Source organism: Cydia amplana, chromosome 2 (assembly GCF_948474715.1).
Source record: "Cydia amplana chromosome 2, ilCydAmpl1.1, whole genome shotgun sequence".
Taxonomy (NCBI): Eukaryota; Metazoa; Arthropoda; class Insecta; order Lepidoptera; family Tortricidae; genus Cydia; species Cydia amplana.
Window position 1 is genome coordinate 12,650,734 of NC_086070.1, and position 26,175 is coordinate 12,676,908.

Consider the following 26,175-nt stretch of genomic DNA (forward strand, 5'->3'; position numbering starts at 1 on the left):
TCATATAACGGATGAATATTTGCTACCAGCCCGATTCAAAAAATTTATTATTACATTTAATTACACCAGGTATTATAGATATATACATTTTTACTCTCCTCTATCAGGCAAGCGTTGACGCATGGTATGGTCGCGTTCATAATTTTACGTCTATTATAAATTTTTGTCTGTTTATGTTTTTCTTTTCTTTTTGTTTTGTTTGTATTCTTAATTCGTTTTCATGTATAAATGTTTGTATTCTCTGTTTTCTTAATTGCTTCTTCTGTGTATCTTTTGAAAATGTTTTGATATGTATCTTTTTGTGTTATCTGTCGTGGCATCACCGAATGGGCCCTACGGAAGACCAGCGCTGGCTTTATAGCTAGCATTATGCTGAGTTGGGTCCATTTCGTGATGCACACTTATTGTTCTCTTCTGTTCTTGCTGTTGTTGTCTGTACATGTTCGTACATGTTTTGTGAACGTCACGAATAAAAATCTTTTATCTTATCTATCTTATCATTAGTAACTAACTTGTTTTCTTATAAATCCTGCAGGTTAACAGCGGCGTTTTAGCGGGCATACTAACACTTGAACCAGAGAAAATCCAAGCGGTCGACATGGACACCCTGGACGCCCGGATCCGGTACAGCATCAGCGCCGGCGAGCCCGACTCCTGGCCGGAGTACTTCACCATCGACCAACACACCGGTGCCGTGAGGCAGCTGAAACCGGTCGATACTAGCGTCGCTAAAAAGTTTCAGCTGGTTATAACCGTGAGTTTCGATTTTCGGGTTAAAAATTAGCCACAAACTGCGACTGCGGCGTTCGGATAGATTCCGACAGCGCGATGTTGGCAACTACTCGGTAATGACATTGAAAATGTATGGCCGGGTCATCACACGTACCTGAGCGTTTTCCAAAAAAAATGTACATTTCATTCATGTCTTCAAAATATGGACTTCTTGGGCTCATTTTACTCAGAATCATTTGTACATTCACGCCTCATACATGAAAAAATGTGTCCCAAGATTTCCTTTCCAGCTCGTGACATTTTTGTATGAATAATTTTTTTATTTGTATGAACGTGACGCACTGGAAAAATATTTTTTCATACAACATTTTGGGACACATTTTTTTATGTACGAGGGGTGTTCAAAATATTCTCGGTATGAGAATGAAAACAAACAAGTACGAAAAGTTTGATATTTTTATTTTTCAATATACTCCCCCCCTATGTTCATACACTTAAAAGATCGATCAATTATTTTTTTTAATCCCTCGTAAAAATATTTTTTATCTTTCGTGTAAAAATGCTCCTCCACTGCCGCCTTCAATGCTTCATCGTCAGAAAATTTATTTCCACGCAGATCCTTTTTAAGATTGGGGAGCAAAAAGAAGTCGCTGAGGGCTAAGTCCGGACTATACGGTGGGTGAGTAACAGTTTTAAACCCACATTCAACAATAGCTGCCTTGGCAATATGAGCAGTATGGACGGGGGCGTTGTCATGCAGAAGCAGAATACCTTTGGTTAACTTTCCTCGCCTCTTTTCTTTAATTACATCCTTTAATTGACGTAGAATGTTAGCGTAGTACTGTCCTGTGATATTTACACCTTTTTCTTTATAATCGATTAGTAATACTCCTTCACAATCCCAAAATATCGTGGCCATGACCTTGCCAGCTGAAGGGATGACCTTGAACTTCTTGGGATGAGCTGAACCCTTAATGTGCCACTGCATGGACTCTTGTTTACTCTCTGGGTCATAATGATGAACCCAGGTTTCATCTCCAGTAACTATTCTTTGCAGCACCTCATCAGGATTTTCACCGCACAGGTCAATAAAATCGGAACAACAAGCTACACGCATGTCTTTTTGAAGCCGAGTCAGCATTCGCGGAACCCATCTTGCACTTACTTTTGACATATTAAGATGGTGATGTATAATATCATGTACGGTACCAATAGAGAGATTGGTTACTTGTGCTATAGATTTTACCTTCACTCGACCATCTTCCAATATAAGTTTTTCCACTTTATCAATATTTTCTTGTGAAGTAGCTACTACAGGCCGGCCAGGTCTAGGGTCATCTTCAATACTCTCCCTTCCGCGTTTAAACTCGCTTGACCACTTTTGAATGGTAGATAAAGAAGGAGCAGACTCACGGTAAACACAATCCATTTCCTCTTTTATGGTTTTTTGATTTTTACCCTGTTTTGTCAAGAATTTTATCACGCATCGATGTTCTAATTTAGTTAACATTGTCAATTCGCACATGATGTTCATGTTTGTTCAGCAATTGCAGAAAAACAAAAGACCATCTCGGTTCGAATTATACTTTTTTTTTAATGTCAATGAATAAACCTTAGCGGCCAGTAACGAAAGAAATTTTAGAAGAGGTCGTAAGTTATCAATACCGAGAATATTTTGAACGCCCCTCGTATGAGGCGTGAATGTACAAATGATTCTGAGTAAAATGAGCCCAAGAAGTCAATATTTTGAAGACATGAATGAAATGTACATTTTTTTTGGAAAACGCTCACCTAAAACTTGACGGACGACTTTGTCAATGGACTCTAGAAGCGTAATTTGATCGCACCGCGCTTACGCCTCGATTCGGCCTTGCTCCCAAATGCAATGCGATTCGCGACCGCGCGCTCCACTCACCCCAAGCTCGTGTCAGTCGCGTCACGCGTTAATACAAGCGTTTAAGAGGCTCATTTAGACGGTGCGAGAACTCGCAAGCGAGTTGCATTACATTGCGTTGTTTAATCGGTCGGCTGAATTGTTGTAACCTCAATGGTCCGCATTGTAACTAAAATCGCATGCGCATGCTGGAAATTAGATCTTTTTAGAATTAGACCAGAAGTTCTCAAACCACTCGAAATACAAAATAGTCCTAGACAAAATCCAGGATCAACGGCTTAGCTATAAGCGCATAATAACGGTGACCCGAGTACAGTCATTACACGGGAATGGTACGCCATTTAGGGTCCTAGCTAAATTGGTTGTTCCATACTTACGCTATGGAATGTCAAATTTAGCTAGAACCCTAAATGGCGTAACAATCGCGGAGCGTGATGGTACATTGGCTAGTCAGAGTAATTTCCATGTAGGAGTAACTGCTGTCCACTAAAACAAGTAACTAAGCACTTGAATGTAAAATTGCAGGCCGCAGAAGTTTCCGAGGCGCGTCGCTACACCACAGCCAAGCTGACTATCACAGTTCGACCCGTAGACGCGAGTCCACCTGCAGTGCACGCGTCCGCGGACGAGGGCCGCGTCGAGGAGAACTCGCCACGCGGGACCAAGGTGCTGGACGCGCGCGGCGAGCCCATACGACTGACAGTCACTGATCCAGACCTGGTGAGTGATCCTTTATATTATTTAAGCTAAATCAATCTATTCGATTCACGCCAGTAGCTCTTGGCAGTTGATAGTTTTTGTTAAAATTGTGTTATTTAAATCTCAAATTATAACTGGATATTGGATGACCTGTCAATGCCGAATGAGGCGGACGGGGTGAAAACTTGATTGAACTGCTTTACAAAAGACCGGACTTTGTCTAGCAAAAGACAACGATGCGCCGAAAAATGTTTATAAAAATGTTTCTGTCTTTTACAGGGCCCCGGAGATCCAGTGCCAAAGTATACGTTCGAATTAACGACCAACTTCTTCGACGTCGCTAAGGATGGCTACCTTGTAGTTAACGACGACAGATTAGACAGAGATCCCCCTAATCCTGGCAAATTCAGATTCCAAGTAAGTGTTGCAAGTTACAACTAACCTGCTCTGAATACGAGACAGACGAGTAGTATTTGTAAACAAACGGGGAGAGTTATTTGTGCGATGGTTATGATAACAAACTCGATCGTCATGCGTAATTATGTCAAATGTATGTAGGTAGTTAATTAATATTATCATTTTGGTCGAACCTAACTTCACATGTAGCCGGTTAAAAATCAACAACAAATTCCGATGATGGACAATTAGAATACATGCGAGAAATATCGTCTTAAAAAAAGTTTTTTGTTGATGGATTTAGATGTAAAGCCTGAATTGTACTAAATTAAAATTATTGCTACATTAATATTATTGTACATTGTACTTACATATTAGTGTTTTCCAGTTTAATAAGAATTATTATTATTTGATTTCCAATATTAGGTGTTTTTTACAGTCAATTTTGAGAGTCATGTCAAGTAATGTAGAAAAATAACAAAACAGTTGACTTCTCGACCGCTGTTAATATTGCACACTACTGTATCTTTGGATATTCGCCTCCTTTGTTTTTTTAATTCCTACAAATAAAGGATGACTCACGCTAGACCGGGCCTTGCGCGGGCCGAGGCATCCGAATGTCATTTTCTAAGACGGCTGATCGGTGATCACGTGGTCCTTTCCATAGAAAACGCAGCTCCGGAAGCTCGGGCCGGGCCCCTGTTATTTAGAAAAGTGTAATTGATTTATTAAATATACTTGGTTAACCAGATCTTGACAGTAGAAAAAGGCGGCAAATTTGAAAAATGTAGGCGCGAAGGGATATCGTCCCATAGGAAATTTGAATTTCGCGCCTTTTTTTACTGACAAGATTTGGTTGACCAGCTATATTTATAATTTTCAGGTTGTAGCTCGAGAAGCAAACGGCGGCGCGGCGTCGGCCCCCCTTTCGCTGGCCGTGCAGCTGCTCGACCAGAACGACAACGCCCCAGTTATACCTAAAACGCAGCCCATCATTGTCCCCGCCAGCCTGGAGCCTACTGCTGTCTATAAGGTTCATTTTAATTAATAATTAAATAACCAAAAAAAAACTACTAATTAAATATCATAAAAAATCAGAACAGAATAGCGCAAGGTAGGACTAATTTTCGATTAAAACCGGTCAGCCAGAAACTAGATTTCTTGGTTTTGTCGATTTTGAAAGATGAATTAACGTTTCCTTTCTTTTAATGTAGGTAACTAATCGAAATAATAGTACCTAAAATATACTTATTTTTAAAAGTGGTAATATTACTGTCTTGGGTGAGACTTGAACTCACGGCCTCTGGATCGATACTCCAGCGCTCTGCCATCTGAGCCACCAATACCTCATCCGTAGCCAGCAAATCTTACCACCATATGGGTCAAGGGGACCCGAGCGACATCTACCGTAAGAGATAGATTTATACTTCTTAAACGGCTACCAGCCAGGCAGGTACGGTTATCGATCGCAGACGTTTCTGCTTGTTAAAAATTAAAATATACTTATTATATTTCTTGTGTTTTCAGGTTGAAGCGACAGATATAGACGAAGGTGAAAATGCGCGTATCACCTACGCCATCTATCACATTTCGAATAACGGGGGCAACAAATTCACTATTGATCCCGAAACCGGAATCATCTGTAAGTTACTATATACTAGTTTTATTTGTTTGTATAGCCGAGCCCATTTCTGCATATACAAATCCTAATATGGGTGTGTTTTCTTATGCCACGACTCCCATATCATTACCCGCGCCCCAAACGCGATCTTCTCATATCAAAATCAAATACATAACAGATTAAAACATTTTGAATTCGCTCCTTGACGGATGACAGAAATATAGAATCTCTTAATTATATTTTTCAGCAAGCACCGGGCACCTACAAGCGGGCGAGCAATACAGCGTCACAGTGCGAGCCACCGACGCGCTCGGCCTGAGCTCGCAGGGCATCGTGGAGCTGTCCGTGGCGCCCGGACCCAACACGCGGCCTCCCGTGTTCTCGGCGCGGGACTACCAGGCGCCCGTCTCCGAGGGCGCCGCCATCAACTCCACCGTGCTCACCGTCACTGTAAGTAATCTACCCAACTGTTTCCGTCCCTTAAGATACAGTGGGTTCAGCCAGCAGAGACCGCGGCTTCACAGGCAGGGTCACTACCAACCAGGCCAGACCGGTCATCTTTTTGTACACATATTGAAGTTTTATAATTATAAGTACTGAGTATGTGTTAAACAGATAATTTATATTTTCAGGCCAAGGATCCAGAAAACGAGCCGGTGGCATACTCCATAATGTCAGGGAATGACTTGAGACAATTCGCAATCGGCTCCACGACTGGCATCATCACCGTCATCAGGAGGCTGGACAGAGAAGTTCTCACGCGGTATCAACTGGTATGTGAATTATATCAGGGTGCCTAGCCAAGGTGACAATCGCTTGCGCTACGACACTAAAACGCTTTGTGTCTCTATCATATCACTCTTCCATATTAGTGCGTCAGTGACAGTGCGTTTCGTTCGCTACGGAGCGTAAATGATTGGCATGTTGGCTACGCACCCAGAATCCAGATCCCCCTCCGTAAGACAGCTGTTCTAACATGGACGATTAATGATAGGCGAGTAGTGATGAGTCGTTATTTTCTTTGCAAGAGTTTTTTTCTCCTAGTAAAATGTGTGTGACTAGTCAGCGTTAAACAAGTAAAAATAAATAGTTGATCGGCGCTACCCCTTCGGCAGTCGGGCAGTTGCACGACCGATTAAATAGTTATGTTATTGACGTTTACTCCTTTTTCCAATACGCTGTCTAATGCTTAGAACTTAGAAAAACTTCTGTTGCCTATGATTTATAGTTATGTCATCATTGTCACCAAAAAAGCTAACAATAACAATTGTATTAAGTACATAACTTCGCAACATACTTCTGGTTGCGATGGCGTAAAGCGAAAATAGTATAACATTTAGAATTTGCTCCATTTCAGATGATCAAAGCAGAAGACCCTGGCAAGTTGTCCAGTACAGCCACGGTCAACATCAAGGTGACCGATATCAATGACAACAATCCAGAGTTTGACGAGGACTCCTATAATTTCCAGGTCAAAGAAGGTAAGTTGAAATTGGCACTTGCTCCGCGCTAAATTCAATTTTTAGACAGTTTTTTTCTCGATTTTAGGCACCGTAGTCGAAATGAATATTGGAGTTGAGTTGGAAGCCCATACATTAAAAATACCCAATTGCAGTTTGGTATACGAAATCTTAATTCAAGAATTACAGTCGACGAGTAGAAACAATCAGTTTTTGCATGCCTTGTCGTATAAAAAACTAAGTATTATGTGCAATGTTTATAAAAACGTATAAACAACTAAGAAAAAACATTCCGTGTCTTACTTTGCGGTCTGAGTAAAATCAAATGAATAAAACAGTACACTCCATTGTTTTTTTTTTTTCATATTTCTACCCCATAGACTAGGAATTTCTACCCAGAATCGCCAGCTCTTTCAATCCTAATAGGAGAAAGAAATCAAAATTTAAAAAAGGTAACTTAATATAAAATGGCGCACCCAATACCTTCAACTAGGTTTAAATTTCAGATCCATGTTTGAAAGGTTGATTTTGATTCAACATTAAAGTTACCCTGTTTATCCGTATTACAGGTTTAGCAGGCGAATTCGTGGGCTACGTTCACGCGACGGACAGGGACGAGGGCGTCAATGCCATGGTCAGCTACAACCTGCCGCCGCACTTGCCCTTCAATATCGACAACGGCACGGGGATGATCAGCACCAAGACAGAACTGGACTATGAAAAAACTAAGGTAGTTTCACATAAGTACTTACTTAACCTGTCCTCTCCCCACAGGCTCAAATCTGGGACCAAAAGGAAAGCGACATATGTACATTATTAAAGCAAATTTCATTTATTTATTTACTGGCGACCCACCCATATTATACATAAACCTTCCTCTTGAATCACTCTATCTATTTAAAAAAAACCGCATCAAAATCCGTTGCGTAGTTTTAAAAATCTAAGCATACAGACAGACAGACAGCGGGGAGCGACTTTGTTGTATACTATGTAGTGATGAGTGTAAAATCTAAGAAAACATTGTGCCCCAAGTTTGACACTTGAAGAAGATTGCGCTGTACGGTGCCATATATTTTGCTTACACTTTTCTCATCTTATACTATACGGTCAATGAATCTTTGGTATCAGTATTCTATGTACGTGTATAGACGAGGCAACAACGCAGTAGAAAGTGAATCAAGGTGTCAGAAATGTAAAGGTCCGTCCAAATCGCGAATGCATCGCACGCGCACTTTGAGCGTGCATTAATCAGGTGATTTTTTCCACCATACCTGCATTATTTTGGTAGTTTTGTACAACATTTAATTGGTTTTAGTGAGAATTTCCCGTCATCTACAAACATTTAACTCGTACAAAATCTGCTATGTAACTACAGAAATAATGCAAGTGGTTTTTTCAAAACCTCCATCATGCCACTTTCCCCCTACAAAAGTACATTTGGGATGATGACACAGTCATGTTGAATTTTATAACAAAATCTATGTAGTATAATCCAATACCGCGAAGTCTCAAAATCAATTTAACTTTATGGGTTATTTAAAGAGCCGCAATTGTACCTCCAAATGCGGCTCGCGAGCCACGGTTTGCCGACCCCTGATCTAGCCTATTGTGTTCGGCAGGAGCATAGAGAAAAAAACACATAGAGTGCTCATTCCATACATCAGTTTTAGTACCAAAAAGACTATTAGTATCTAGCATCGAGTAGCGGAACTATCACTACTGCTACTTGACAATAGATGTAGCACCGACCGGAAAGTCTTATGCTGTTGAGATAAGACTTTCCGGTCTATGCTGCATCTATTGTCAAGTAGCAGTACTGATAGTTCCGCTACTCGATGCTAGATGTAGATACTGAAATTAATAGTCTGAACTGGTGTATGGAATGAGCACTCTTGTCTTACTATACAGGGTGGCGCATTCAGATCGGTCAGTATGGGAAAATCTGAAACTATAAGACATACGACGATCTCTTCTTAGGAACCATGTCATCGATTTTAGTAACAAGAAAAACTGCATCTATAAATTAAAAAAAATGTGTACTCAGCTCGGGAATCGAACCCGGACGGTTTGAAAAAAAAAATCTAAAATTATTTCTGTTTAGATATCGATTGTGTAGGTCTTAAGCAGTAAATGTTACTATGAAACATGATGTCTGAAATGAATAAAATGCATTGTTTTCATATCCTTTAATTTATTTTAGTATGTTTTCGAAATGGCCACAATTTTTTTCAATACATTTTACATAAAAAAAATTTAAATGTATGAATGCAGTTTTTCTTGTTACTAAAATCGATGACATGGTTCCTAAGAAGAGATCGTCGTATGTCCCTTCGTCGTATGTCGATTTTCCCATACTGACCGATCTAAATGCGCCACCCTGTATTTCTCTATGGCAGGAGTACTCGTTCGTGGTGACGGCGACGGACGGCGCGCTGGACCGGCGGCTGGGCACGGCGTCGGTGACGGTGGCCGTGCTGGACGCGCCCGACGAGGTGCCCGTGTTCCCGCAGCCGCTCTACAAGGTGCAAGTGCCCGAGAACGCGCCCAAATACGCCGTCGTCAAAGTGCAGGTCGGTTCCGATTGCTTTCAATCTATTTGTCATCTTGTACATCCACCTTTTCACTACAGGTACATCAAGAACTTAAGAAGCTCCTTTTCTTTTAATTTATTTTTCTATTCATTATTCGATGCTATAAAGTATAAAGGGTTGCAGTTACCATATTCACATTTTCAGGGTGTGTATTTTGTAGGAAAATACCTTGAAAATTGCAATCGTTCTGGAGATTATAAAGCCCGCTTACACCAATTTTGTCTCTAAATGAAAAATATTGAAAGCTCTAAATAAATAAAAATACTCTAAAAACACAAACGTGGTAAATACGTAGTAAGTAAGAGGAAAAAAAACAAATATAACGTTTAAAACATGTGTGATGATACGGATACTCGGAACGCAAGTCCGACTCGCACGATGCCATTTATTTAACAACTGGCTACCCGCCCCGGCTTCGCACGGGTTAACAAATTATACATAAACCTTGCTCTTAAATCACTCCATCTATTAAAAAAACCGCATCAAAATCCGTTGCGTAGTTTTAAAGATCTAAGCATACATACAGACAGACAGACAGGGAAGCGACTTTGTTTTATACTTTGTAGTGATATAATCAACATTACAGGCGGAGGACCCCGACACGACGCCCGAGATCACTTACACGATAATGCGCGGCGACACCGAGTTGTTCTCCATCGACCGCAAGAGCGGGGTCGTCCGTACATTACGGCCATTGGACCGCGAGGCGGCCGCGCGGCACGAGCTGCTCGTCGGCACTGAGGAGAACGACAGCCTGCAGCCGGGGGCCACGGCCACCGTCGAGGTCCACGTCGAGGTTGGTTCACGACCACTTCATGTCTACCGTCTCACACATAGATAACCCTAATCGCAAGAACGGAGTGGTCAGCACGCTCCGCCCGCTAGGCTGCGCGGCACGAGCTGCTCGTCGGCACTGAGGAGAACGACAGCCTGCAGCCGGGGGCCACGGCCACCGTCGAGGTCCACGTCGAGGTTGGTTCACGACCACTTCATGTCTACCATCTCACACATAGATAGCCCTAATCGCAAGAACGGAGTGGTCAGCACGCTCCGCCCGCTGGACTGCGCGGCGGCCGCGCGGCACGAGCTGCTCGTCGGCACTGAGGAGAACGACAGCCTGCAACCGGGGGCCACGGCCACCGTCGAGGTCCACGTCGAGGTTGGTTCACGACACTGACGATCCAACCTCTAGACTGAGCTTAGGCCAATTCTTTCATGAAACCGATGCTGCCAAAAATACGGGGGTGCGGGGGGACGAGGTGAGCGAATCCCGTGCCGTGATTGGTCCGTTCAAAGACACGGACCAATCACGGCACGGGATTGACTCGAAGATGGAGTAACGCTACCGTATGTGTGACAGAGGGGGTAGCGCGACTATGCTATGTCTAGAGGTTGGATTGTCTGTGGTTCACGACCACTTCATGTCTACCGTCTCACACATAGATAACCCTAATCGCAAGAACGGAGTGGTCAGCACGCTCCGCCCGCTAGGCTGCGCGGCGGCCGCGCGCCTTTAGCTCATCGTCGGCACAGGTACAGTCAAATCAAAGGGGCAGAGAAGAATGACAGCATACGGCTTGGGGCAAGTACTTGATTTATCGAATAGATTTGTTAAAAAGAATATTTCCCTTTTCCCGCAGTACTCTCGTCCGTCAAATTTACGACCCAATACCAGATTAGCCTGGCCTAACTCAAACATGAAAATGATACACTCTGGTCCATTTGCCATGTCAGTTAGTATATACAATGAAGTTCCTAAGTCAAACAGGTAGAAACTAACATTCATAGATTTAAAACACAACTAAAACAATATTTAATCAACAAATCTTACTATAGCATTCAAGAATTCTTAAGTGAGAAATAGATTATTCAGTTGTATATAATTATTGTGAGAAATTATTATCAAGATTTTAGGTAGTTCATATATTGTTTATAATGCATATTTAATGTTGCTATACCCTCTCAGGGTTCATGTTGAGACTTTACTTAGCTTTAAGCTAATATTTGAAATTTGAAAATTTGATAAACAATTGATTTCCCTCAAACATACTTAAGAGCGAAGCCTCAAACACAATCCGCATGCTCTGGGCAATATAGGTTAGATTGATGCAGTTTAGTTTATACCAAAAAAAGGGTCACACATTAAATTACCTACTCTATTTTCTTACAGAATACATCATGTAATAATATCTGACCTTTATATTTATTTCAGGATAAAAACGACAATTCGCCAATCTTCACATCTGTGGTCCGCCCGGTAACAATAGAGGACTCGTCCACCATCGGCACTCTGGTAGAAACGGTCACAGCTATAGATGAAGACGCGACTGCTCCAAATAACAGGCATGACAAAGTTTTCCTACTACGTTTACAAAAGTTCAAATACGTCCATTCTCTTTTTTTATTAGATTAATCCAGAAGCGTTGTATGATTAGAATAAAAATATTTCTTAACTTGAACAAACACCCGATCGAATCAATTTCCTTTTTTTGTAAATTGCTTATTTCGTCTTTTTACTACAATATCTAAGATATTGTCGAAGAAAGTCTGGTGATATCTTATTATACTACGTTTTTCTACTACTATAAAAACTACCTTCCTAGCGCTACATACAAAATTGAAATGAAATTAATGTACATAATTAATTTCTTGACAGAGTACGATATAAGCTCGTGGGCAGAGGCAAGGCATCGAAGTATTTCCACGTGGAACCCGACACGGGCGCCGTAAGGGTTCGCGACGATCTCAGAAAGGAAACCGATAGTGAATACACAGTGAGTATTCTTACAAGCTTTAACTTGCATGCTTACTATGTGTTCGAGCGGATCAAATCTTGCAAGCTAAATTAGGACCGATTCCTAATCGATCCTTCTGAAAGATAGACGATTGTTGAAAGAATAATTCGGCGATAAAAGAATATGAGAAATGTTTCTTTTTCTAGGTTGATGTCCAAGTGTATGATCAAGGCGAACCGATGTTGTCTTCCGTCACCAGCCTGACAGTTTACGTGAGCCATTCCGCTACGGTACCTCCAGACGTAAGTGAAATTAGAATTACATACCCGTTATTATTTGTTTTGTTATTAGACGCACACCCATTTAATAGTAGGTGACATACACGGGCCTATGCCCGTCTATACTAGGAATTCTCTAGACGGAGTTTAGAGCAATTATTTCATGAAACCGATGCTGCCAAAAATACGGGGGTGCGGGGGGACGAGGTGAGCGAATCCCGTGCCGTGATTGGTCCGTACAAAGACACGGACCAATCACGGCACGGGATTGACTCGAAGATGGAGTAAAACTACCGTATAAGTGGCAGAGGGGGTAGCGTTTCACCTTGGTTCTTTTGTTATTTAAACACATGTAGTCTCATGGATTTATTTTTATAATTTTTGTATAAAATCGCGTGTGTGCCATCGCGGCCGCGGGATTTAAAGGTAACTGATGACACAATTTGTCGCAGGTTGGTCTCGGGTTTGCTGACACGTTGTATACAGAGCACGTTGCGGAGAACTCTCCCAATGGCACACTAGTTAGGACCTTGCCTCTGCTGAACAAGAGAGAGCACTCTCCTGACACTCCGCTCAAATGTAAACTGACTGGAACGTCACAAAAAGGTATATGTCTCAGTCTTTCTGTAACACATTTATTTTAAATAGTTTAGTACTTACTAGTTTTACTATTAGATAATAAATCTATTATTTTGAACAAGCTTTTATTAGGTCGACCTGTATGTAACTATGTAATGGAATCTTGCAAGTTAAATTTGATCCACTTCCCGGTTTTTGATTGAGCTGAAACTTTGCATACACATGTAAGTCGACAATGCAATATTATGGTACCATCGAGCTGATCTGATGATGGAGACAGGAGGTGGCCATAGGAACTCTGTGATGAAACAACGCAACCTAATTGTGTTAGGGGTTTTTAGAATTGTCTCGATAAGTATTAGTTGTCTGTCGTAAGAAAAGTACAGTCAGCGATAAAAGCTTGTACCAAAAATGAAACTTTTGCCAAAAACTTATTGTTATTTGATTGCTTCCAGTGATCAGTTTTTAACCATCTTATTTGTTTTGCTCAAATGCGTAGGTACAATCAAACAATTAATGTTAAGAATTCATAACTTAAAGCAGAAATTATACTACTTTACATATAGATTAGTTTTCGTTTCGAATTATTTCTTGTTAATATATTTTTAAGTTGTATCACAGTATCACACTTTTTGCCAGATGTGTTTTACGTAAAGCTGACCGAAGAGCGCGACTGTGCCATCTACTTGAACACCAGCTCGCTCGACTACGAAACGCTCGCCGAATACTCGCTCGAGATCCAGCTAGAGTCGATACAGGGTCTCATCAACCCCGAAAGCAGCAAAGCTAATGTGAAGGTGCACGTGACTGATGTAAACGACAACTCGCCCGTGTTTGTCGGCACCGACCAGTCCACTATACCGGCTGCTAAGGGGAAATACTACGCTATAGTTACTAAGGATATGCCTTTGGATACCGCCGTCGTACAAGTTAAGGTAAGTTAGCTGCCATTTTTGTTCTATGTTACTTAGGTATTTTTTTAGCTTTATCAACTCGTGCGGCGAAGTGTAAGGCCTGAGTGGACGCTCGAAGCGGAGCGTTCGGTGGGGCGTGCAGCGTGGCGTCGGGCTCACAAGTAATTTGAGCAGCGTTTACTAAGGCTGCTCCTATACATTTGCATTTGTTTGACATGCACGCCGCACGCCCCACCCCGCTGCACGCCCAACATGAGCGTCCACTCAGGCCTTACACTAAGTAGAGACCTAAAGATGAAGCTGGTCAAACGCTATCAGTTAGAACGGCAGTAATTAAGTCCTTTGTTCCATTCCTATTTTAATATTATTTCTCCTTTTTGGAATAAAAGGAGAAATAATATTAAAATAGGAATGGAACACTGCTCATGTACCTACTACATTTTGACTTTCTAGGCCAAAGACTCTGACAGTGGGGCATTCGGGAAGCTAGAATACCAAAAAAACTCGTGGACTAAGACGGCCGAGGAGTACTTCAGTCTCGACTCGGACACGGGGGCCATCAGCAACATCAAGACCTTCGAGAACGTGCCACAAGAAGTATTGCCGTTCAAATTTAGTGTCACCGCGAGAGACAACCCTAAATCTTCACAGGACTATAACATTGCCAGGGCTTCTGTTGTAGTAAGTAACTATTACGAATGCAATAAAAATGTGTTTCAATGGGGTTTACCATGAGAAAACAGGTGTAACCAGATATTTAGCCAAAGTACCCGCGCAACCCGTGCCATCACCCTAAAAAACCCTTGCAACCCGTGCCAGACACTCGTTTAAAAAAAGTCATGTCATTTCAGTCTATAGTGTCTGTATACTATGTCTGTATATACCTAAAGAAAGTAATGCTACTAAATAGAGAGAGTAATGCTATTTTTTGATGGTAACGACACTTTTTAAGACGTTGTCATTTTCAGATCAACCTCCTCCAAAAAGAGAACCAGATAGTGATGGAAGTGTCGTCACTGGATTCCGAGGCGCTGCGACGACGTTCTCGAAGCGTGCTCGACGCCGTCGAGAAGCGCAGTGGACTCATCGCGGGACTCGAGAAACTCACCGCCAGGCACTACATCGGCGAGAACGGCACGCTGGAGAGTGATGACCGGGGCACAGACATATGGCTGTACCTGCTGGACCCTACCACCGGCAAAATATTAGCGAGGGAATCCAAACCTGTTACAAAGTAAGTGTATCTTTATTCCTAAGACTCCTCCAATTTTTAGTACATTTTCCACAATTTACTCTAAAGTTTTAGTGCGTCAAATGAAAAACAAAGGTGAGATAAAAGTGTATGTCCAGTTGAGTAAATTCACTGCTTGACACCCCTTTGGCTAAAGGACGATGACCAGCAATGATGAGCAGAATGCATGTACTTGACCCTAGTACAGACAAAATATGAGCCGTAGAGCCTTACTTGCGCGAGTAAAGACAAGTGAATTGAAAGTTTTACGACAAATATAACTTTACGTTAAAAAAACAAAAAGGGTCATTGATTGATTGCGACCCAGAAAACTAACTGGAAGAATGTGGATTACATATTTTTAGTAAAACGTAGTATTTATTTCACCCTCTAAAAATACATAAAATGCTACTTACACAACTAGCTAATAGCAGCCCTAGTACAAGCAATGTCGTTTTACACGTTTATCGAATAAATCGTGTCTGTTCATACGGTTAACATAATTCAGCGCCTTTTGTTTAACAATGTCTTATTTCCGCATCATTTTGTATCTGGGTCGTTTCGAATCATATTTTGATAGAAGATTGGATCTTAAGGTCGAATTTCTTTCATCAAGTTTAACTAAATATACAACTTTTATTCGTATAGGTACCTATTAACTATTTAATTTATTCAAACTAAGACAGATCGTTACCTTAAAATAACTACAACTAAATGTAATGTGTATCATTTCCTTTATGACGGTCTCATTAAGACGAAATAGGAGCTGAGATTTAAATATTTTAGGTAAATATACACGTCTCGCTAACGAAAGCGACTCCTAAAACTAGTGCGAGGCGAAAAATCCTGCGTAAAAATCTCATAACTCGAGGTTTCGTACTCGACTGTTTCCTTCTCCAAAACTTAACCAATTGTAACCAAATTTGGAAATCTAAATGATTATGAAATTACATATCTGTGTCGGACCGTTTTGCTTTTTTGGCTAATTGATATCAGGAATACCACGCCTCTCATTGCGGCATAGTCAATTAGGCCATTTTGGCCATTTTTGAAGGGCTCTAGCGCCTTAAAAAACAAAAATATATAAAAAAGCAAAGCGGTCCGACACAGATATTGACAATATTAATCTGTGTTGAAAAAATCATTGCTCTAGCTTCAAAACCCACGGAGGAAACAGTCGAGTACGTTTGTATGGAGAAATGACCACTCCTGTTGCCTCTTAACGACATCTCTTTAGATTCCTAACGACCGCGTCAGCGGCCAGGTTTAAGCCGGTCCGCCTTAAACGAGGAGGAGGGAAAGTATTGTGAAGAATCTAAATAACGTTGAAACATTTCCCCAGAGCATAGAGAAAAAAATACATAGAGTGCTCACTCCATACATCAGTTTTAGTATCAAAAAAACTATTAGCATCTAGCATCGAGTAGCGGAACTATCAGTACTGCTACTTGACAATAGATATAGCACCGACCGGAAAGTCTTATGCTATTGAGATAAGACTTTCCGGTCGATGCTACATCTATTGTCAAGTAGCAGTACTGATAGTTCCGCTACTCGATGCTAGATGTAGACACTGAAATTAATAGTCTGAACTGATGTATGGAGTGAGCACTCTTGTCTTCCTATATTTCTCTATGACTATAGGTCTATAAATAAATCAATTTGTAGCTATTAGCTAAGTTGCTCTTATGTTTATTATAAGACTGTTTGTTTCTCAATAAAAAAAAAAAAAAATCCCCAGAGCGATAGACGGCGGCCTGGGGTCGGCGGTGTCCTCCCGGCTGGCGGGGGCGGCGGCGCTGGTGCGCGCGCCGCTGCAGGCGCCGCCGCCGCCGCGCCGGCCGCAGCTGGCCGCGGCGCCGCTGGCCTCCGCGCTGCCCGCCGCGCTGCTCGCGCTCGCCGCGCTGGTGCTCGTCGCCGCCACCGCCGCCACCGTCTACATCTGCGCCTCGTGGAACAGGTGAGCGCCAAGCTCCGTACAACGGAGATTAAGGGCCAGTTGCACCAACCACATTTGACAGACTGATCAACGTCAGCCGGCGCGTCCCGGCGCTTTACTATGAAACTTTCCATACATAAAAATTTAGCGAACTCTTTAACGATATGAACAGTTTAGTTCCATGGTAAACCGCCGTGGAGCGCTGGCTGAGGTTGATCAGTCTGTCAAGTGCGGATGGTGCAACTGGCCCTAATTCGAGACAAACGCCTGTAAAATGTGATTATTCAAACGCTTCGCATAACGGGTGATGTTTGAAAGTTAAACTATTACCAGAATTGTAGATAGTAGAAGATATAGGTAGAGTCTGTGAAAGGTTACGGGAGGTCTTTGGAGGTTTATTAGAAATACTTGAAGGCACTTTAGTTTGTCAATACATTATTTATTATTTAATTTACAAACACAACATTTCATGACGGCTTATGGAAGTAGAGTAATTTGACATTCTCAAGTTTGATTTAAACATCGTTCAAACTTGAGCTTCTATATTCAAATTAAAAGTGTCAACCCAGTGTCGATTGCATATACACCCTCTTCATACAACAGAGTCTAAAAAAATACATGCCCCTAGTTTGACAGCTGTAGTTGGTCCTGTACTCCGCCATGCCATATTTTATGAGGTCACTGGATTGTCAAACGTCACTACCAACAGGCAACCAACGCTACCGCATAATGTACGGACGCGTAGAATGCCGTCTTCTACATTTGTCAAATTCGAAGCACGATTTTCTTTTAGACTTTAAACATCTTATCAATCTATGAATTATCGACGTTAATATTTTATGTGTGTTCTTACATGAACAGTGTAGGGTTAGATACGTCTGATTTTCCAAGTCATTTTTATTATTATTATATTTCCTCAGATCATAGAGAAAAAAATACATAGAATGCTCACTCTATACATCAGTTTTAGTACCAAAACGACTATTAGCATCTAGCATTGAGTAGCGGAACTATCAGTACTGCTACATCTATTGTCAAGTAGCAGTACTGATAGTTCCGCTACTCGATGCTAGATGTAGACACTGAAATTAATAGTCTGAACTGATGTATGGAGTGAGCACTCTTGTCTTACTATATTTCTCTATGCTCAGGTATAAGAAACACAAAGAGCAAACGATGCAGCAGTACGGCACGCTCAGTATGTCCATGCCGCCGCCGCGACCTGCTTCGGGCTACGCGTCTAGCGAAGACGACCCTGCGCCCCGCTATGAGACGCAGGTATGCTCCCGGTTACCCGTGTTTTTGTACCTATTTATAATTATGTTTCATCCATTAAACTATTACTTCCGACAATCCCCTTAAAGAAATTATTATGTTCTAGGTTTTGAACATGGCGGTGGATGACGCGGATTTACAGCTCGACTTCAGTCCTAACAACCATGCATTTAATATACACAACGTGCAATATCTTTCCAAAGACAACGGTAAGACATTAAATGAATTAGTCGGTCGTATTATACAATTTAATTAACTATGGTAATTTTCAACCTTAAGCACATTTCGCTAAAAATCATCGAGAAGATAATATAAACATGAACAAAATGTATTTGCAGGTTTAATTATTTGCACTTCTAATCCCCTGGATTAACCAATTTGGTGCAACTTTTGTAAAATTTGTTGTAAAAAAATAATGACATTCATAAATCACTCAATTATACATTACTTAGGTGAACGCAGCCCAACGCTATCAGAGACAGCGACCACGGCGCGAGCGTCCAGCGTCAACGAGAACGGCACGCTCAACAACCACCACCAGTTCGACACGATGTCCAACAACACGTTCGCGCGCCCCCAACACAACACGCAAACGCTCAACAGGCGCGCGCCCAACAACCACGCGCTCAACAACGCGCTGGGCACGCTGCCGAGGGTCAACAACAACGTGGGCGGCGGGCTGCTAGCCACCACGCTGGGGAGGAAGATCAATGGGGGCAATAACCACAAGAAGAGCTCGCCTATTATGGCCTATGATGATATACCCGGATTGCAGAGGTGGGCTTTATATCTAGTGTTGAGTCGCTCACTCGTGAGGCACCTCATTTGTACCACTCATTTTGTTAATTTGTCGCAGTACTTCGTACCGCAAAAATGTCTTACTTCACTCCTCTATTCATTTTACTCATTTACTCGCGCGCATCACAAACACCTCTTGCCACACAAATCATTCACACACTTCAAATTTCAAAAAAACTCTTATCCGTTCAAATTCACTCGCGAGTCTCGCGATCGTCAAAACTCACAAATCACCTCAAAAATCCTTTCAAAATGAAACAATGAATTAGAAATACCCAAAGAGGGAGTGAGACCGACACGCGACGTACTTCAATATAGCTTCGCGTCACCACCGAAAATACGTTAACAATTAAACACGAAAGACAACAAGCGTAAGCGCTGCAAGCTTTCATACATCTTAAAAAAATTGTCGCTGTTGGAATTAATGGAATAGTTGACGCTGAAAATATGCTAGTACCTCACCTCATTTGAAGTAAGACATTGTAACACCTCATTTTAGAAAATGAGGTACTCATACAAACTCATTCTAAATTGATGTCCTACCCATCACTATTTATATCCTTACATACCTATGCGACATTAGGAAAACACCACTCAGTCGGCTGGTTCAATTTGATCAGTCAAAATAAAAATGATAAATGTCTTTTGTTTCTAAAGGGGCCCACTGATTACCAGTCTGCCTGATGATATCGGCCTGTCAGTTGTTCTGAACTGTCAACTTTTTGTTCTAACTGACAGGCCGATATCGTCCGGCGGACTGTTAATCAGTGGGCCCCTTAACACTCGTTCAAATTTTGAATTTACTTGGGCTGGTTTCTGCTTGCTGCTATTAGGTATCAACTTTGCTGACATTGCATTTTAGTAATGCCTTCTACTAAGTTACTAAGTAATAATATTCGTAGTTTCATTTCCAACTTTGTGGGTTAAAATTAATGTGTTTTTGTTCGCAGAGCGACTGATAATGACAACGTGACGTTTGGAAAGAGAAATATCACTGGCTACGCTTACGATTCGCCAGTGGAAACAACTACCGAGCTATAGAATATGAATTCTTTACCTTGGATTTCATGTTTTCTTCGTCAATGGACTTTCAAGTGACTTTTATAGTGAATCTCAAACTTTAAGAGAGACGAGGTGACCGTCCGTCCATAATACATAGAACAAACAATTATACGTAGAATTATATTTTGTGTTCAACGAATATTAATTATTATTGTGCGAGGTGAGATACAGAATACGACTGAATATGCTTCAAGCTAGAAATTAATGTGAATAACGAATTATTAGATATGTTTATACGTCATAAGTGTACTTACTTAGCAAAGGCTAGTCTTTTGTATTGGAGAATAATTTGTGCATAATAGGTATTTTATAATTGTAAATAGAGGCATTATTTTCATAATGTGTATAATATTTGTAAGGGTACCTGAAGGAGAGACAGGCACCATCAGTTATAATATTTGTCTTGGATGCCTCGATATGTTGGCGTTTGCCATCTAGTGATATAATAACTGTCCGTCCATCTCTAAATTGAATAATAACAATGGTCATATTTTTTCTTGAAATTTTTATTATCTATTGTTTTTTTTTTGTGAACTTACTGCCTTTTATGAATTATTTTTTTATGAATTTTGTGCCAGTTACTTATAAACATAGATTTAATTTTATTCAGAAAAATTAACTTTTAGTATTATTAATGGAATAATGCTCAGTTTTTTACACACGTCGTGGTATATTAAAATGAACCTGAATTACCTAAACAGACTATTGCATTTACATTGGCCTTATTGCTATTGGTTTAAGATCAGTCCACGTCTCAATTTTCGAATTTAAACTGTTGTGAGACATACTAACTTTGAATAATTTTACGGTTTAGACTCACTTGTTTTAAGTCACTCGCGCAACATGTTTCGGAACATGCTCTGCTAAGGAAAGGCTCTCCGAAACATGTCGCGCGAGTGACTTGAAACAAGTGAGTCTAAACCGTAAAATTATTCAACGTCTCAATTTTATAAGAAAAGTGTAATTTTTATTGCATTGTAATAAATAAACCTGAAGCGGAATTCCTTGAAAATTGTGTGTTGTTTACACAGCAAGGCTTTATGTGTACGCTACGAGGTTCAGTTTATTAACTCAGGAAATGTATTTACTTAAAAAGAAAATGGCTCTAAAATGTGCTTTGTGCCAAAAAGTTTACGACAATTAATTACGATTTTAACACCTATTTATTATAATATTGGCTAGGATTGTAAAATGTTACCTAAATCCTTTGTATAAATTTGTAAATGTATTAAAGTTTAAGTTATCATGGAAATCAAAAGATTGTATGATATTACTATTGAGGAATAGATTGTTAATATAATTCTTTAAATAAATTAATTTTATTTTCAGTATTTTTTTTTATTTAGGTACTTTCCCAACATTTCTTTAGTTTAACAATTATGTAGGTACACGCCGCGAATAGCTTATCTTAGCTACTTCTGGTGCGAAATCTACTAAAATGGACTTATACATATACTAGAACACAAAAAAAATATGGCTGTGGAAATTCTGATATCCAGTTCTAGAAAACAAAATTATTGAAAGGAGAAATAATAAAACAATGTGATTAATATGGTTGGTTCGGTACAACGAACTGAACATTATTCAATGTAGTATTTAAGAAAATCGATTATACATATAATGAGAACATGATTAAAATTTATTTCAAACCGAGTAATGTGTTGGCCGCTGTCATATTTTCATACGAGTAGAACTTGATGACGCTTCAGCTCATACTTCATCAGGCGTCTCGTCGTTGCATGTCGTTGAACTAAAAGTAGACCATTTATTATTTAAGTAAATTACCAGCCAGTAGGTTTTTAATTTACCTCATAGAGAAATTATAGTATTTTATGCAACCGTTGTTTAAGAGGGGTCAAAAAAGGCGAGTGGCGTGAGTAACAATTTGAGGCGAAGCCGAAAATTGTTAATAAAGACGCCACGAGTATTTTTTGACTCGGTTAAACAACGTTGCATACAATATTTTTTCTACGACCAAGCACTTTGAAAAAAAATTGTAAATTTAACAAATATTTTTCATTCAACAAAAGTGGAATCATATAGGACATATATGTAGTAGTTAAGGTTTTAAGTAACAAAAAAAGGTCGAACCTTTTTTTGCTTGATTAAAGCATGAAACTTGGCACAGTTGTTCCTTATATCAAAATAAGCCGATTAAGATCGGTAGCCCGCGGGACCCACCGCTTAAGCCCGAGAGGGGGGGGGGGGGTCAAGTAGCGCCCCGCCCGGCTTCATTCTAAAAATTCTAACAGGCCCCGTTTAGCTAATAGGTCATATTTGGTATCAATTTCGGATAAATCAATAACGTAGAATTCATTTCTGGTATAAAAAATTGCAATTTGTTGAAAAAAATAATAAAAAAACACAAAAAATCTAATTTTTCAAGTGTAATTTTTGTTTTTTATTTATTGTCAAAATTAAACTGCTTGGTTTTTCTACATACAAAAAATATGACGATAAAGACTATTTAATGTAGATTTTAAAAACATAACTTTTACTTACCTTTATGAAAAAGAAATTGCATTAAAAAAACATATATCGTCCCGCGCCGGTGAATATCTTGTTACCGACATAGGCATCGATATAGACAACATCCGAAGTACACACTCTGGAGACCGACTAAATGTGTTGTTTATTATTGTTGATCATATATTAAAGATAGAAAGCCGTACATAATATTTTATTAGAAAAAAAATGTGTCGTTCAGTGAAAAAAGGGACCTTGGAAAAATTTATCATAGAGCCTCCCTTTTTGTATAGAAGCATAGTTAATTTCAACCACTCCATGGACTCCATGGTCCCTGTTCTCAATGAATAAGAAGTAAACTGTAAGTATTATTTAATCTACTTACTTATTACATTATAGAATAATTTGCCAGTAACTGGCCGCTTTAATAACTAGCCGCTCTAAACTAAAAATGAATTCTATTCACCTATAAACAGAATTCATTTTAGTATAAGGTTCCAAAAACTGGCCAGCTTTCAATAACTGGCCACTGGCTAGCCTAAAATGAATTTTTGGTTTTGGGTGGCCAGTTACTGGCGAATTACCCTACCACACTTTAATTTTGCGTCTTGTGTCGTAATAGAGTTCCTTCCCCAGACACATAAATGCGTACATTTCATCATTCATGTAGTTGCATCGCGTTTTTTATTCCGGTTTGCATTTACTTCTGGTCAGTTTCAACCATATTCTGACCAAAGCAGGTGTCAGACCAGTGTGGAACCCGTCGTCTGCTTCTTGCTTCCATTCCCAAGAAGTCTGACGGACTGAGCAAGTTTGACGACGAACTAACGTCTGAACCTAAACATCAACCCCTTGGTACACTGCGCGTAATAGGGCATTTATATGGCTCCCTTTTGTTAGAAGTAGGTATACATTATGGAATTTAATAATAAAATAATTTAGCAGTGACTTAATCTCATAGAACAGGTATAACATTATACAACTCTTCATTTCAATATCCCGGTATAACTTGCCTTCTTCAATATTGCACTTATTACCGATCATATAATAACATTTTAGTATTTTAGGGGAATGCTTTTAGCCACTGCTATTGCTCCATCTTGTAAGAGCTTGAATCCTTGTAGTGGTTTGGTGGAACTCTGAACAGATTCCATGCTTCGAATTCACTTTTTCTCCCCTTTCCACTGAATGCTCGAAACAGGGGTAAGACTTCCGCTCTTTTAGGGTAAATAAAAGATAGTTTACTTAGCTTATAGAATAGATAATTTTATTAGCTTAAAATATAATTCCCTGACCTGGATGCAATGGTGTGTCATGTGATATAATTATGTTTTCCACTGTGTCAACGTGAGCCCACAATTCCTGTAGTTGGGGAAATATTCGTACGCATGAATCTAGTCTAGCTGCTATGACTACGTTCGTGTCTACTGTGCGTATCAATACCTTGCAATGACTGTTTTACAGCATCTGCAACTAGGGCCATCATATTAAATGAATCGGACTTTTCATGGTTCTTGGAGTATTCGGAATCTCACGAGGAACATTACTTGTGACATGTTTCTCTACACAATTTCGCGATGGCATAAATAAGGACTTTTAACTCTTCGAAGTTTTGTCAACACAGTGTCTCAAAATGATTTACCTAGTGGTAAAGAAATGAGTTTCAGTAAAAGATCAGTGGTTATAAGTGAAGCTTACCGTCATGGTAAATTAAACTCTAATTTATTTCTATCGGGCCCTGAAAAACCAGGAGTCGTGTTCCAAGCATTCTCTCGATCGACCTTGTAATACTGTAAGCTCAATAAGACTTGTGATGTGGGTACTACATGATATATATCATATATATTTGATACATACACTCAAAACATCCATAGGTAATTCAGGAACAAGTATTCACGATAAACAGACAAATAAATGCCTTCTAGAATTTGAACCCGGGTTCCCCATTTAATATAAGGTGTATAAAAGTGAGATCTAAGCATGGACCCTTTTTAGCCTGGCCGATACAAGGATTCAAGCTCCTACAGGATGGAGCAATAGCAGTAAATAAATAGCATTCGCCAAAACTTTATTATACCTTTATATGATGATAGGTGAAATAACCTTGTAAAGCAAAGTAAAGTGATACTTACAGATAAAGCCGTTGCTAAATAATGAAAAAATGCCCGAAATAATTATTTACATGAATCGACTACTGAAATAGAAGCAGCCTTATCAGGATAGGATTATATGTTTGGGGTCAGACTTTAGTTCCTCTTTAAACTTGCTCAGTCCATCTTCTTGGGAATGAAAGCAAGGAGCAGACGACTGTTTCCAAACTGTTCTGACAACCCTGCTGTGGCCAGAATATGGTTGAAACTGACATATATACGTGAATGACGAAATGTACCCATTCATGTGTCGGGGGAAGGAACTGTATTAATACACAAGACGCAAAATTAAAGTGTGGTATAATGTAATAAGCAAGTATATTAAAGAATACTTACAGTTTGCTTCTTATTAATTGAGAACAGGGACCATGGAGTCCATGGAGTGGTTGGCACTAACTAAATACGAGTATGCTTCTATACAAACACGAGGCTGGCTGTGATAATTTTTTTAAGGTCCCTTTTTCACTGAACGACACATTAAGAAAAATTGTACGCTTTTCTATCTTTATAATAGAATCTACAACAATAAACAATACATTTAATCGGTCTCCAAAGTGTGCACTTCGGATGTTGTCTATATCGATGCCGATGTCGGTAAAAAGATATTCACCGGCGCGAGACGATATAAGTTTTTTTTATGCAATTTCCTTTTAATAAAGGTTAGTAAAAGTTATGTTTTTAAAATCTGCATTAAATAGGCTTTATTGTCATATTTTTTGTATGTAGAAAAACCAAGCAGTTTAATTTTGACAATAAATAAAAAACAAAAATTACACTTGAAAAATTAGATTTATTGTGTTTTTTTATTATTTTTTTCAACAAATTGCAATTTTTATACCAGAAATGAATTCTACGTTATTTATTTATCCGAAATTGATACCAAATATGACCTATTAGCTAAACGGGGCCTGTTAGAATTTTTAGAATGAAGCCGGGCGGGGCGCTACTTGACCCCCCCCCTTCTCGGGCTTAAGCGGGGGCTCCCTCGGGCTACCGATCTTAATCGGCTTATTTTGATATAACGAACAACTGTGCCAAGTTTCATGCTTTAATCAAGCAAAAAAAGGTCATTTCACTTAACACCCTCACTATAGGTAAACAAACCAAAAGTATACAGCTAAGATACGCGACTCGGCCACCGCGCCCCGCGCCCCACGGCCGGTTGGTCAGCGACACCTTCTTGTAACTCATGAGGCCCTGGTACTTGCTCTTAGTTAAATTACAATTTTGGATAGTTTTTTTCTCGATTTTGGCCACAGTAGCCTATGGAGACTAACAAGCAACGCTAAGCGGTGTTCGTAGTCTATGGATCTTGCTATATTACGGGTGTCACATGCGCGTTTCTGCCTTCTGAA

At 40.0% G+C, this 26,175-nt stretch overlaps 1 protein-coding gene across 1 annotated transcript in view; it reads left to right on the forward strand.

The window, feature by feature from the left end:
* Positions 1-20,615, forward strand: part of LOC134658707 (cadherin-99C) — a 238,510-nt gene extending 217,895 nt beyond the window's left edge. Inside the window, exons 10-32 of the mRNA XM_063514364.1 lie at positions 536-754; positions 3,152-3,346; positions 3,605-3,742; positions 4,605-4,754; positions 5,249-5,363; positions 5,590-5,792; positions 5,975-6,115; positions 6,700-6,823; positions 7,372-7,532; positions 9,199-9,372; positions 9,980-10,189; positions 11,606-11,736; positions 12,050-12,167; positions 12,335-12,430; positions 12,859-13,012; positions 13,625-13,920; positions 14,353-14,580; positions 14,868-15,133; positions 16,872-17,090; positions 18,221-18,347; positions 18,451-18,553; positions 18,797-19,121; positions 20,093-20,615. Of these exons, the coding sequence (XP_063370434.1) occupies positions 536-754; positions 3,152-3,346; positions 3,605-3,742; positions 4,605-4,754; positions 5,249-5,363; positions 5,590-5,792; positions 5,975-6,115; positions 6,700-6,823; positions 7,372-7,532; positions 9,199-9,372; positions 9,980-10,189; positions 11,606-11,736; positions 12,050-12,167; positions 12,335-12,430; positions 12,859-13,012; positions 13,625-13,920; positions 14,353-14,580; positions 14,868-15,133; positions 16,872-17,090; positions 18,221-18,347; positions 18,451-18,553; positions 18,797-19,121; positions 20,093-20,183 (3,984 nt within the window). The 3' untranslated portion in view covers positions 20,184-20,615. The remainder of the gene's footprint in view (positions 1-535; positions 755-3,151; positions 3,347-3,604; positions 3,743-4,604; positions 4,755-5,248; positions 5,364-5,589; positions 5,793-5,974; positions 6,116-6,699; positions 6,824-7,371; positions 7,533-9,198; positions 9,373-9,979; positions 10,190-11,605; positions 11,737-12,049; positions 12,168-12,334; positions 12,431-12,858; positions 13,013-13,624; positions 13,921-14,352; positions 14,581-14,867; positions 15,134-16,871; positions 17,091-18,220; positions 18,348-18,450; positions 18,554-18,796; positions 19,122-20,092) is intronic.
* Positions 20,616-26,175: the final 5,560 nt, after the last annotated feature.